The 13,069-nt window shown below is 41.2% G+C and overlaps 1 protein-coding gene across 2 annotated transcripts in view; it reads left to right on the top strand.

Moving 5' to 3' along the window:
- Positions 1–13,069, top strand: part of LOC128694096 (nucleosome-remodeling factor subunit NURF301-like) — a 175,104-nt gene that overhangs the window by 111,467 nt on the left and 50,568 nt on the right. For both annotated transcript variants that reach the window (XM_070093764.1, XM_070093765.1), the window contains exon 15: positions 3,939–4,140. In XM_070093764.1, coding sequence (XP_069949865.1) covers positions 3,939–4,140 — 202 coding nt within the window. The remainder of the gene's footprint in view (positions 1–3,938; positions 4,141–13,069) is intronic.

Genomic DNA, 13,069 nt, shown 5'->3' with positions numbered 1-13,069 from the left:
TGTATCAATTTGACAAAGTTCCTAGAAAGTGAAATGTTGCCCCTCTCTACTTTGTATTGGACTGAAAAAGTCATTGTGTGGCTAAAAGTTTCCTTAATAATGATTCCCATAACTGTCTCAAACTTCATCTTGTCAGTTTTTAAACCATTTATCACAGTAGTGAATGTATATGCCACTGTACATAGGCTTGTGCCTCACGTAAAAACCAAAACCTGTATTTGAGAGGTGGATATTAACATCAAGGAAAGGAAGCAAGGAATTAGATTTCCACTGAAGATTGAGACACTTGTACAAGATAAGAACATAAGAAAGAAGGAACACTGCAGCAGGCCTGTTGGCCCACTTTGTATTGTACTGATGAAGCTACACAGTGGCTAGAGTCATCAGGCCAGAGACCAAAGATGTCATCTACATACACAACTTTCCTTGTACGAGTGAATATCAAAATGGTATACAATACCGACAGGTTGGTAGGTAAGACACATAGGCAACAGTTAGGCAACTTTATTCCGAAATGTTTCGCCTACACAGTAGGCTTCTTCAGTTCTTCAGTCAAGTACAGAAAGTAGGCAGGAACAGTAGATATGTGAAGACGATGTAATCAGTCCATCACCCTTGAAGTCGTAGATTTGAGGTTGTCAGACCCTCAGCCTGGAGATGTTCTGTTCCATAGTCTGGAACTATCTGTTGCCTATGTGTCTTACCTACCTTTCTTTGTATGAATCTTAGTCCTGGCTTCGTCTCTGTAGATGCTTTCCTTTCCCATTACATTGTAGAAAACTCCAAACTTCAGAACACCCGTGACTTAACCTGATTCTTTTTTCCCCATTCTCCTTTCCTCTTTCTCCTTCAGGTTTTCTTTCTTCTGCCTTTGGTATTTGGTCCATTATTATTATTTCCCCCACTCCCTCTGTGTTTTTGTTTCTACCTTTTGTGGGCCCCTAACTCCCTTGAGGGCCCCTAGCTCCCTTGCAGTGCTCCTCTTTCTTAGTATTTGACTCGGTCCACTATACTACTACTACCTCTACGACTGCCTGTCTTCCTCCTTTCCTACTACCTCTCTTGTCCCGGCCCTGCCTGTTGGCCTATATATACTGCCTCCTCCGCTGTATTCTACAGCGTTATGTTTGACAGTACACCAGATGTGACACACACTGACCAAATGTCAGAAGTTATCAGGTACATGCAAATGGAGGATGGAAGAGTTCAAGTGAAGGAAGTTTTTCTTGTTTTTTTTCCTTTGAAGGGCAAAAAAGCTGCTGATATCAGTTCTGATATCTTGAAAAAGCTGGAAAGTGATGGACTGAACTTCATGTTGTGCCGTGCTCAGGGATATGACAATGCTGCCACCATGGCCGGGGTCCATGGTGGTGTACAAGCCATTCTTAAAGAAAAGAACAAGAAGGCAATTTTCAGTGGTTGTGTCAACCATTCATTGAACTTGTGTGGTCAACATTCTTTTGCTGAGAATTAATCATGTGTAGAATTTTTTGGCAGTCTTGAGTCAGCGTATACGTTCTTTGCCTCCTCCACTCATCGATGGGATGTATTAATGGACCATACTGCAGTCTCTTTGAAAAGATTATCAACAACAAGATGGAGTTCTCATTACAATGCAGTGAAACCAGTAGTGGAATCTTTCGAGGAACTTGTGGCAGCGATTGAAGCTCTTTGCGACCCACGGGAAATTTTGGATACAAGAGGAGCAGCACAAGGTCTTCTCTCTGCTGTGTGTGACTTCACATTTGTGTGTTATCTGTATTTCTGGTGTGACATACTTCAGGAGGTTTGGCTTGCACAGCAGTACTTGCACACTAAGGATTTAACTCTTGACAAAGTGAAGTTAGAGGCACTGCGCTTATTTTTGAATGAAGGGCGAGATTGCATAGTGGAAAATTCAATACAACAGGCACTTTTGAAATGTGAGAAGTATGAATTTCCAACAGAGAGAAGAATCAGGTTAAAGAAAAGGATGGCAGGGGAGCAGGCAAGAGATTCCGAACTCACTCTACAGGAAGAAAACAAGAGGGCAATGTTGGAGTGCATTGATCATTTTCATAATGAACTCGAGATATGATGAAAAGCAATCAAGAATGTGGCAGCCATGTTTGTGGTCATTCAAACAAAGAATCTTGTACAAGCTATTGAAGAAGAATTGGAGGTGATGCTTCAAGACTCTCAGTCTTCTATAATGAAATATACAAGAATGAGCTCATGCTTGAAATACCAAGACTAAGGAGGCACCTGCAAGCTGCTGTTGTTGATCTTAACAAAGTTAAGCACTGGACTACACTGGATGTACTAACATTCACAGTTGAATGGGATTTCATTGAATCTCTTCCAACTCTGACGCTCTGCCTGAGGTTGTTCCTTACTTTGTGTGTTTCTGTGGCTTCTTGTGAAAGGAGTTTCTCCAAGTTGAAGCTGATTAAAAACTATTTATGGTCCACAATGAGTCGATCCAGAATCTCTGACATAGCAATGTTATCCATAGAAAATGGGTCAGTTGACAGCATTGATTTTGATGATGTGATGGATGATTTTGCAGGATTGAAGGCAAGGGATTGTGTGATCTGATTCACTGAGATGTTACCTGTACTCAAGGTCAGATCGGAACTAGTGTTTCTCTGATATTGCAATGTTTTTCTTAATTTTTCAAGTTTTTTTCTTTTGGCATTGTTGAAGAATAATACAGTGGTCCCTCGCTTTTCGTAGTTCTTGGCAATCGTAAATTTCGCCAATCATAGGGGTATTTTCATATAAACATGGACTCGCTTTTCATAGGTTGACTCGCGAATAGTAGTTCGTCCAGGACGCTTACGCACGGTGTGAGCCGGGGAGGCCTCCCTACCCAGCCAGTCTGGCATTGTTTACCAGTGAGTGAAGGTCCCCTCAAGTGCTCCTACGAAATATTTCATAATATTCCACTCATTTTAGTCCTTGCAAGTACTAAATAAGCTACCATGGCTCCAAAGAAAGCTCCTAGTGTCAAGCCTGTGGTAAAGAAGGTGAGAAATATGTACAGTGACAAAGTCTTGTACCATTTTAGGGAAGTGTTAAAGAGACGCCAGAAACAGAGCTCTCTCCACAGTTACTTTGCGAGACAAGACTAGAGTGACTCTCAAGGTGGTCCTAGTGGCATTAAGAAACAGAGAAGAGAAGCAACCCCAGAGAAGGAATTGGTACCTGAGGTGTTGCTGGAAGGGGATTCCCCTTCCAAACTGTAAACAATCCAATCTCTCTCCTCCTCCAGTCTCCCATACACTAAGAAGAATCACCAATAAAGGTAAGTGTTATGCTGTTAATGTTTCATTCATCATTTCCCATTGTATTATGTACTACATGTATATTTCATGTAAAATTTTTTTTTGTTTTAATACTTCTGAGTGTCAGAAACGGATTAATTGTATTTACATTATTTCTTATGGGGAAAATTGATTCGCAAATCGTAAATTTCGTTTATAGTAGCTCCTCCAGGAACGGATTAATTACGAACAACGCGGGACCACTGTAAATGTTGGATGTGTTGGCTGTACTCAAAGTGGTATTTGAGTTTGTTTCTTCAGTATTACTACGATTATTTATTTTAGCATTAATAAAGTTGAGAAGTATTCTCCTGTTCAGTTTATGGCCCTTAAACGTTCTCATTGTTAAACATTTGTCACTGGTCATGCAGTAGTGACGTAACTGAGTTTATTCCCCCCCATCCCCCCGCCCTTGGATTTCATGGGGGTGACACCAAAGATGCCGCCCCAGGTGACACCAATCCTAGCAATGCCTCTGACTGTACTTGCCACCTACAGAGCTGTAACATTCTCATTCATTCTTCAGAGTACAGACACTGTACTTCCCACCTCCAGAACTGTAACATCCTCACTCATCTTGTAAACATGTACATTATGTGTGGTTTAGTCATAATATTGAACAATGTGTTTCAGAACTCAACCGTAGAATGCGGCAGCAAGAGTCCAGCAGCGACGGCGGCGGGAGTGGATGTAGCGGCGGAGGTGGACTCTCCACCGCCGGCGGTGCAGACCAGACATGACAAGGTTCTGCCATCCTCCCCGCCGCCGCCGCCAACAGTGGCGGCGGCGACTTCACCCAAGAAGTTTGTGTTGACACAAGAATATATCCAACAAAGTAAGTACTGCTGTCTTGATAACTGATGTACCATGATGTACCCTGGTGTTCCATGGTGTACTATGATGTACCCTGGTGTTTCATGGTGTAACATGATGTACCCTGGTGTTCCATGATGTACCCTGGTGTTCCATGGTGTACCATGATGTACTTTGGTGTACCCTGGCATTTCATGGTGTAATATGATGTATCCTGGTGTTCTGTGATGTACCCTGGTGTTCCATGATGTACCCTGGTGTTCCACGATGTATCCTAGTGTACCATGGTTTACTCTGGTGTACTGTGATGTTTTATGGTTTACCATGTACTGTGATGTACCCTGGTGTTCCATGATGTACCCATTGATACCTTTGATGTACCTTTGAAGAGTTTCACTACTCTTGGAGCCTGGCCATGTGCCAGGCTCGTCTGATGCTTGCCTGGTCAACCAGGCTATTGCTGCTGGAGGCCCACTGCCCCACATATCCATCACAGCCTGGTTGATCTGGTACCTGGTGAAGATACTTGTTCAATTTCCTCTTGAAGGCTTCTACACTTGTTCCAGCCATGTTTCTAATATCTTCTGGTAAGATGTCCCACTTATTGTCCCCACCGCACCCCTGCTCCTCACTGTGTTTATTTTGCACTTCTTCCCATATCTCTCACTCCAGTATGTTGTTATGGCAGTGTGCAGATTGGGAACCAGGCCCTCGAGTACTTTCCAGGTATATATTATCATGTATCTCTCTCTCCACTCCAGAGAGTACATGTTCAAGTCTTGAAGGCATTCCCGGTAATTTAGGTGCTTTACTGGGTCAGTGTGACCTGTAAATGTTCTCTGTATTTGTTCCAGCTTTGATATTTCTCCTGCTTTGAATGGAGCTGTCAGCACTGAGCAACATTCTAAATGAGCACTAGCGATTTGAAGAGTGTCACCATCGGCATTATTTCCCTTGTTTTGAAAGTTTTCAGTACTCTCCCCGTCATCTTCCTGGCTGTCGTGATCTTTGTCTTGTTATGGTCTTTATAAGAAAGGTCAGCTGACATAATTATTCCCAGGTCTTTTATGAGTTCCTTGGTGACCCTCTTGAGTTTTGTACATAGTGTTCCTTTTGAGTTCTTCATTTTTTCCATACCTAAGCAGCTGGAACTTACCACCACTGAACGTCATGTTCTTCACTGCCCACTGGAAAACCCTGCTTATGTCTTCCTGTAATTTTTCTGTGTCCTCTACCATAGTGACTTTCATGCTTATTTTAGTGTCATCTGCAAATGATGATACAAAAGTGTGATTGGTGTTTTTATCTCTGTTTGCTATGAGGATAAGAAACAGCAGAGGTACCAGGACAGTGCCTTGGGGCACAGAGCTTTTTACTTTGCTAATGCTGGATCTTGCTCTGTTTACTACTACCTTTTGTGGTCTGTGTGTTAGGAACCTGAAAATCCATCTGCCTACCTTCCCTTTAATGCCCATGGCCTTCATTTTGTGGACTATGACTCCGTGATCACATTTGTCAAACACCTTTGCAAAATCTGTGATCACATCTGCGTTTTGGTCATCTTCCAACGCCTCCGTAATTTTGTCATAATGGTTCAGCAGCTGTGACAGACATGATCGTCGTGCTCTAAAACCATGCTGGTTTGGGTTATGCTGGTTGTACTGTTCCATGAAATTTGTAATCTGCTATCTCATCACTCTTTCTAAGATTTTTATGATGTGAGAGGTTAGGGCTACTGGTCTGTAATTTTTAGCTAGTGCTCTATTACCTCCCTTATGCAAAGGAGCTATGTCTGCACTTTTTAGGGCCTCCGGTATTTCACCTAGATCTAAGCTCTTTCCCAAAGAACATTGAGTGCTCGTGCTAGTGGTACTTTGCACTTCTTTATAAATAGGGCATTCCATGAATCTGCTCCAGGTGCTGAGTGAGTGGGCATGTTATCCATTTCTTTTCCGAAATCTATGAGATTTATACTAATGTCAGTTAGTTGGTCTGTGCAGCCTTCTGCTGGAGTGAAAAATATTTCTGCATTTTCTACCTTGGTGTTCATTTAGTGGGTTGCTGAACACCAGCTGATACTGTTCTTTTAGGATTTCACTTATTTCCTGTTCATTGGCAGTATACAAATCTCTTCTCAATAATGGTCCAATTCTACAGGTAGTTCTTAGCTTGAATTTTGCATAGGAATAGAAATATTTTGATTTTCTTGCAATAGTTGTATGAATGTTGGTAGTGGCAGCTGGTCCAGTTGGTAACACTGATGAATGTTGGTAGTGGCAGCTGGTCCAGTTGGTAACACTGACCTGTGAGGTAGATGTTAGTCCTCCTGCCACCCACCTCCTCCCCTGCTGTCAGGTATACATTGTGAGCAGCTGTCACCTGTTGTAAAGGACTACCTGGAGTTTTTGTAACTGCACTCGACTTGCTGCTTGAGGGTGACTTCTGTCTTGTAGAAGATCCTCAACTGACCTAACCCCCCCCCCCTCCCTCTCTCTCTCTCTCTCTCTCTATCTATCTATCTATCTCTATCTATCTATCTATCTCTCTATCTATCTATCTCTATCTATCTATCTATCTCTCTCTCTCTCTATCTCTCTCTATCTCTCTCTCTCTCTCTCTCTCTCTCTCTCTCTCTCTCTCTCTCTCTCTCTCTCTCTCTCTCTCTCTCTCTCTCTCTCTCTCTCTCTCTCTCTCTATCTCTCTCTCTATCTCTCTCTCTCTCTCTCTCTCTCTCTCTCTCTCTCTCTCTCTCTCTATCTATCTATCTCTCTCTATCTATCTCTCTCTATCTCTCTATCTCTCTCTCTCTATCTCTCTCTCTCACACTCTCTCTCACACACTCACACTCTCTCTCACACACTCACACTCTCTCACACTCTCTCTCTTTCTGCTCTCCCAGTCATGTTTCAGTCAGTACCAGTCCTCTCTCCTGGTGGTCTGGGTCACAACTGGTCAAGAAGAGTCGATCAAGGAGTCGACCATCGCCTCATCTTCGCTCTTCTCGTAGTCCTGGAAATGTACTTAAGATGTTCTTCTTGTCAAGCAACTGCTCAAGAAGAAATTTGTCACCCAGCTGGTAGTTATAATTTAACACACGTTATATATTATGATGGACGTAAATGGGAGTGTTCTGGCAGGGCTGCATCTGCTCTTGTTGCCACCTCCCTAGTTAACAATGAGTTAGACATCATTAACAACTGGGCATCTACACTGCAAACTGAATTGCTTGTCATCCTAAGGGTGTTAAAGCTAACTTATGACACTGAGTTTGACTCTGTTATCATTACTGATTCTATGTCATCATTAAAGGCTCTTAATTCATATAATGACTCCAGCAACATGCTTATTGGAGAAGCCAGGTATAGTTACTCGAAAATCCAGGAAAAGGGAATTAATGTACAATTGCTGTGGATCCCATCGCACATTGGATTACTCCTTCATGATAAAGTTAACATGTTAATAATACAGTGGACCCCCGGTTAACGATATTTTTTCATTCCAGAAGTATGTTCAGGTGCCAGTACTGAATGAATTTGTTCCCATAAGGAATATTGTGAAGTAGATTAGTCCATTTCAGACCCCCAAACATACACATACAAACACACTTACATAAATACACTTACATAATTGGTCACATTGGGAGGTGATCGTTAAGCGGGGGTCCACTGTATTACATTTGAGATGATTACAGATACTGAGAGTAATCATATATTGATTATAATGATTTACGTATGTTCATGATATTGAGCAAATGTATACATGTATATAGTTTGTTACATATTTATTTATGATGGGCTGGGATAAGTTAAGGAGATAAGGTGTTTTCTAAGTGTAGTTTTAAAAATGCCGAGTCAGTGGTTCTGGAGATTTTTGGCAGAGAGTTCCAGATTTTGAGTCCTTTTATGTATATTGAATTTTTGACAAGATTTAACCTGACACAGGGAATGTCATAGAGATTTTTGTGACTAGTAGGTAGTAGGTTGGTAGACAGCAACCACCCAGGGAAGTACTACCGTCCTGCCAGATGACTGTGAAACAGAAACCTGTAACTGTTTTGCATGTTGGTAGGATTGGTGGTGTCTTTTTCTGTCTCATAAACACGCTAGATAACAGGGATATCTTGCTACTCCTACTTACACTTTGGTCACACTTCACAGACACGCACATGCATACAGTGTATATATATACATACATCTAAATAGCTCTTGTTCTTCTTTATTTCTTCTATTGTCCATGGGGAAGTGGAAAAGAATCTTTCCTCCGTAAGCCATGCATGTCGTATGAGACGACTAAAACGCCGGGGGCGATGGGCTAGTAACCCTTTCTGTAGACATTTACTAAAAAAGAGAAGAAGAAAAACTTTATAAAACTGGGATGCTTTAATGTGCGTGGATGTAGTGCGGATGACAAGAAACAGATGATTGCTGATGTTATGAATGAAAAGAAGTTGAATGTCCTGGCCCTAAGCGAAACAAAGCTGAAGGGGGTAGGGAAGTTTCGGTGGGGGGAATAAATGGGATTAAATCTGGAGTATCTGAGAGAGTTAGAGCTAAGGAAGGGGTAGCAGTAATGTTAAAGGATCAGTTATGGAAGGAGAAAAGAGAATATGAATTGTGTAAATTCAAGGATTATATGGATTAAAGTAAAGGTTGGATGCGAAAAGTGGGTCATAATAAGCATGTATGCACCTGGAGAAGAGAGGAATGTAGAGGAGAGAGAGATTTTGGGAGATGTTAAGTGAATGTATAGGAACCTTTGAACCAAGTGAGAGAGTAATTATGGTATGGGACCTGAATGCTAAAGTAGGAGAAACTTTTAGAGAGGGTGTGGTAGGTAAGTTTGGGGTGCCAGGTGTAAATGATAATGGGAGCCCTTTGATTGAACTTTGTATAGAAAGGGGTTTAGTTATAGGTAATACATATTTTAAGAAAAAGAGGATAAATAAGTATACAAGATATAATGTAGGGCAAAATGACAGTAGTTTGTTGGATTATGTATTGGTAGATAAAAGACTGTTGAGTAGACTTCAGGATGTACAGGTTTATAGAGGGGCCACAGATATATCAGATAACTTTTTAGTTGTAGCTACACTGAGAGTAAAAGGTAGATGGGATACAAGGAGAACAGAAGCATCAGGGAAGAGAGAGGTGAAGGTTTATAAACTAAAAGAGGAGGCAGTTAGGGTAAGATATAAACAGCTATTGGAGGATAGATGGGCTAATGAAAGCATAGGCAATGGGGTCGAAGAGGTATGGGGTAGGTTTAAAAATGTAGTGTTACAGTGTTCAGCAGAAGTTTGTAGTTACAGGAAAGTGGGTGCGGGAGGGAAGAGGAGCGATTGGTGGAATGATGATGTAAAGAGAGTAGTAAAGAAGAAAAAGTTAGCATATGAGAAGTTTTTACAAAGTAGAAGTGATGCAAGGAGGGAAGAGTATATGGAGAAAAAGAGAGAGGTTAAGAGAGTGGTGAAGCAACGTAAAAAGAGAGCAAATGAGAGAGTGGGTGAGATGTTATCAACAAATTTTGTTGAAAATAAGAAAAAGTTTTGGAGTGAGATTAACAAGTTAAGGAAGCCTAGAGAACAAATGGATTTGTCAGTTAAAAATAGGAGAGGAGAGTTATTAAATGGAGAGTTAGAGGTATTGGGAAGATGGAGGGAATATTTTGAGGAATTGTTAAATGTTGATGAAGATAGGGAAGCTGTGAGTTCGTGTATTGGGCAAGGAGGAATAACATCTTGTAGGAGTGAGGAAGAGCCAGTTGTGAGTGTGGGGGAAGTTCGTGAGGCAGTAGGTAAAATGAAAGGGGGTAAGGCAGCCGGGATTGATGGGATAAAGATAGAAATGTTAAAAGCAGGTGGGGATATAGTTTTGGAGTGGTTGATGCAATTATTTAATAAATGTATGGAAGAGGGTAAGGTACCTAGGGATTGGCAGAGAGCATGCATAGTTCCTTTGTATAAAGGCAAAGGGGACAAAAGAGAGTGCAAAAATTATAGGGGGATAAGTCTGTTGAGTATACCCGGTAAAGTGCATGGTAGAGTTATTATTGAAAGAATTAAGAGTAAGACGGAGAATAGGATAGCAGATGAACAAGGAGGCTTTAGGAAAGGTAGATAAGGCTAAAGAGGTTTTTGTGGCATTTATGGATTTGGAAAAGGCATATGACAGGGTGGATAGGGGGGCAATGTGGCAGATGTTGCAGGTGTATGGTGTAGGAGGTAGGTTACTGAAAGCAGTAAAGAGTTTTTACGAGGATAGTGAGGCTCAAGTTAGAGTATGTAGGAAAGAGGAAGATTATTTCTCAGTAAAAGTAGGCCTTAGACAAGGATGTGTGATGTCACCGTGGTTGTTTAATATATTTATAGATGGGGTTGTAAGAGAAGTAAATGCGAGGGTCTTGGCAAGAGGTGTGTAGTTAAAAGATAAAGAATCACACATGAAGTGGGAGTTGTCACAGTTGCTCTTTGCTGATGACACTGTGCTCTTGGGAGATTCTGAAGAGAAGTTGCAGAGGTTGGTGGATGAATTTGGTAGGGTATGCAAAAGAAGAAAATTAAAAGTTAACACAGGGAAGAGTAAGGTTATGAGGATAAAAAGATTAGGTGATGAAAGATTGGATATCAGATTGGAGGGAGAGAGTATGGAGGAGGTGAATGTATTCAGATATTTGGGAGTGGACGTGTCAGCGGATGGGTCTATGAAAGATGAGGTGAATCATAGAATTGATGAGGGGAAAAGGGTGAGTGGTGCACTTAGGAGTCTGTGGAGACAAAGAACTTTGTCCTTGGAGGCAAAGAGGGGAATGTATGAGAGTATAGTTTTACCAATGCTCTTATATGGGTGTGAAGCATGGGTGATGAATGTTGCAGCGACGAGAAGGCTGGAGGCAGTGGAGATGTCATGTCTGAGGGCAATGTGTGTTGTGAATATAATGCAGAGAATTCGTAGTTTGGAAGTTAGGAGGAGGTGCGGGATTACTAAATCTGTTGTCCAGAGGGTTGAGGAAGGGTTGTTGAGGTGGTTCGGACATGTAGAGAGAATGGAGCGAAGCAGAATGACTTCAAGAGTGTATCAGTCTGTAGTGGAAGGAAGGTGGGGTAGGGTTCGGCCTAGGAAAGGTTGGAGGGAGGGGGTAAAGGAGGTTTTGTGTGCGATTGGCTTGGACTTCTAGCAGGCATGCGTGAGCGTGTTTGATAGGAGTGAATGGAGACAAATGGTTTTTAATACTTGACGTGCTGTTGGAGTGTGAGCAAAGTAACATTTATGAAGGGATTCAGGGAAACCGGCAGGCCGGACTTGAGTCCTGGAGATGGGAAGTACAGTGCCTGCACTCTGAAGGAGGGGTGTTAATGTTGCAGTTTTATAACTGTAGTGTAAAGCACCCTTCTGGCAAGACAGTGATGGAGTGAATGATGGTGAAAGTTTTTCTTTTTCGCACCACCCTGCCTTGGTGGGAATTGGCCAGTGTGTTAATAAAAAAATAAAAATATTGTGTCCATGGGTCCTATTGCAACTGTCAAGAAAGCATTTCAAGTCATGATTTATATTGGAATTGACTGTTCTGTAAATATAGTTTGCACAGTAGCATGAGTGAATGTTTTGTATAGTGAGTAGGTTTAGGTCTTGACATTGCTGAGGACAATACTGGCTTCTGTTGGTGTGTAGTACACACAGCTATTTTAACTTAAATGTTGACTGGGATTTAGATCATATAGATTCAGTTCACCGTCGCTGTCAGCATTGAGCATTTAGGGTTGACTGGTAAATATTTAAATGATTTTGAGTTGCAGAAGGGTGATAAGGGGTAATATTAATGTCTGTAATAGGGGAGTGATTGAAGAATAATGGTGTAAGTGTATACTATAGCAGTAGATTGTAGATACTAATAAACATATAATGATATAGCAGTAAGGAAATATAATGAATGATTAAGACTGAAGGAGGGGTGTAATGTTGCAGATTTATAAACTGTAATATAAAGCACCACTCTGGCAAGACAGTGATGGAGTGAATGATGGTGATGAAAGTTTTTCTTTTTTGGGCCACCCTGCCTTGGTGGGAATTGGCTGTTGTGTTAATAAAAAAAATAAAAATATCAATAGCACCTATTATTGCATTAGTGACTGTATACAGTAGACAATAAAAAAGCAGGTTATAAACAGTAGCACCTAACTTTGTGTTGTATTGCACTAACTCTTGTTATAGGCTGCACACACTACATATTTAACATTGATGATGGTATAAGATAGTTACACATATAAGTGAAAAAAGAGTATAAACTATAAGGTGGTGTTTGAACAACTTTGGCAATTAACTGCCATCACATTAACAAATTAGAAATGAAAATTAAGTTTCATAGAATATAATTTGATAAAAAATTTGAGTTTGATAACACTACTGGTGGAAAGTGGGTACAAAGTGCATTTTATTCTGACTCAGTGAGGCCAACATCACTTTTAGTTCATCTTCAGTAGAGATAAAATATCTCCTTCCCAGAAAAGTACCCTGAAGGATAACATAGAATTTAACTTTGGTATATCTGTGCTAGCATTATGAATAATATTAGGAGAGAAGTAAATAATGCAGTGCAATTAGAAGCCTGAGTAGATCTGTCATTCACTATGATAACTTGAATGTAGATAAGTATGTTTATGGAGCAACTTACAGTGTGAACACTGATGTTGTAGTGGCCAGGCTTAGGCTTGGTTACAAGTACTGACTGATGTTGTAGTGGCCAGGCTTAGGCTTGGTTACAAGTACTGACTGATGTTGTAGTGGCCAGGCTTAGGCTTGGTTACAAGTACTGACTGATGTTGTAGTGGCCAGGCTTAGGCTTGGTTACAAGTACTGACTGATGTTGTAGTGGCCAGGCTTAGGCTTGGTTACAAGTACTGACTGATGTTGTAGTGGCCAGGCTTAGGCTTGGTTACAAGTACTGACTGATGTTGT

The sequence above is a fragment of the Cherax quadricarinatus genome, chromosome 43, assembly GCF_038502225.1.
Source record: "Cherax quadricarinatus isolate ZL_2023a chromosome 43, ASM3850222v1, whole genome shotgun sequence".
NCBI classification, from domain to species: Eukaryota; Metazoa; Arthropoda; class Malacostraca; order Decapoda; family Parastacidae; genus Cherax; species Cherax quadricarinatus.
This window is presented reverse-complemented; position numbering and strand designations above follow the sequence as displayed.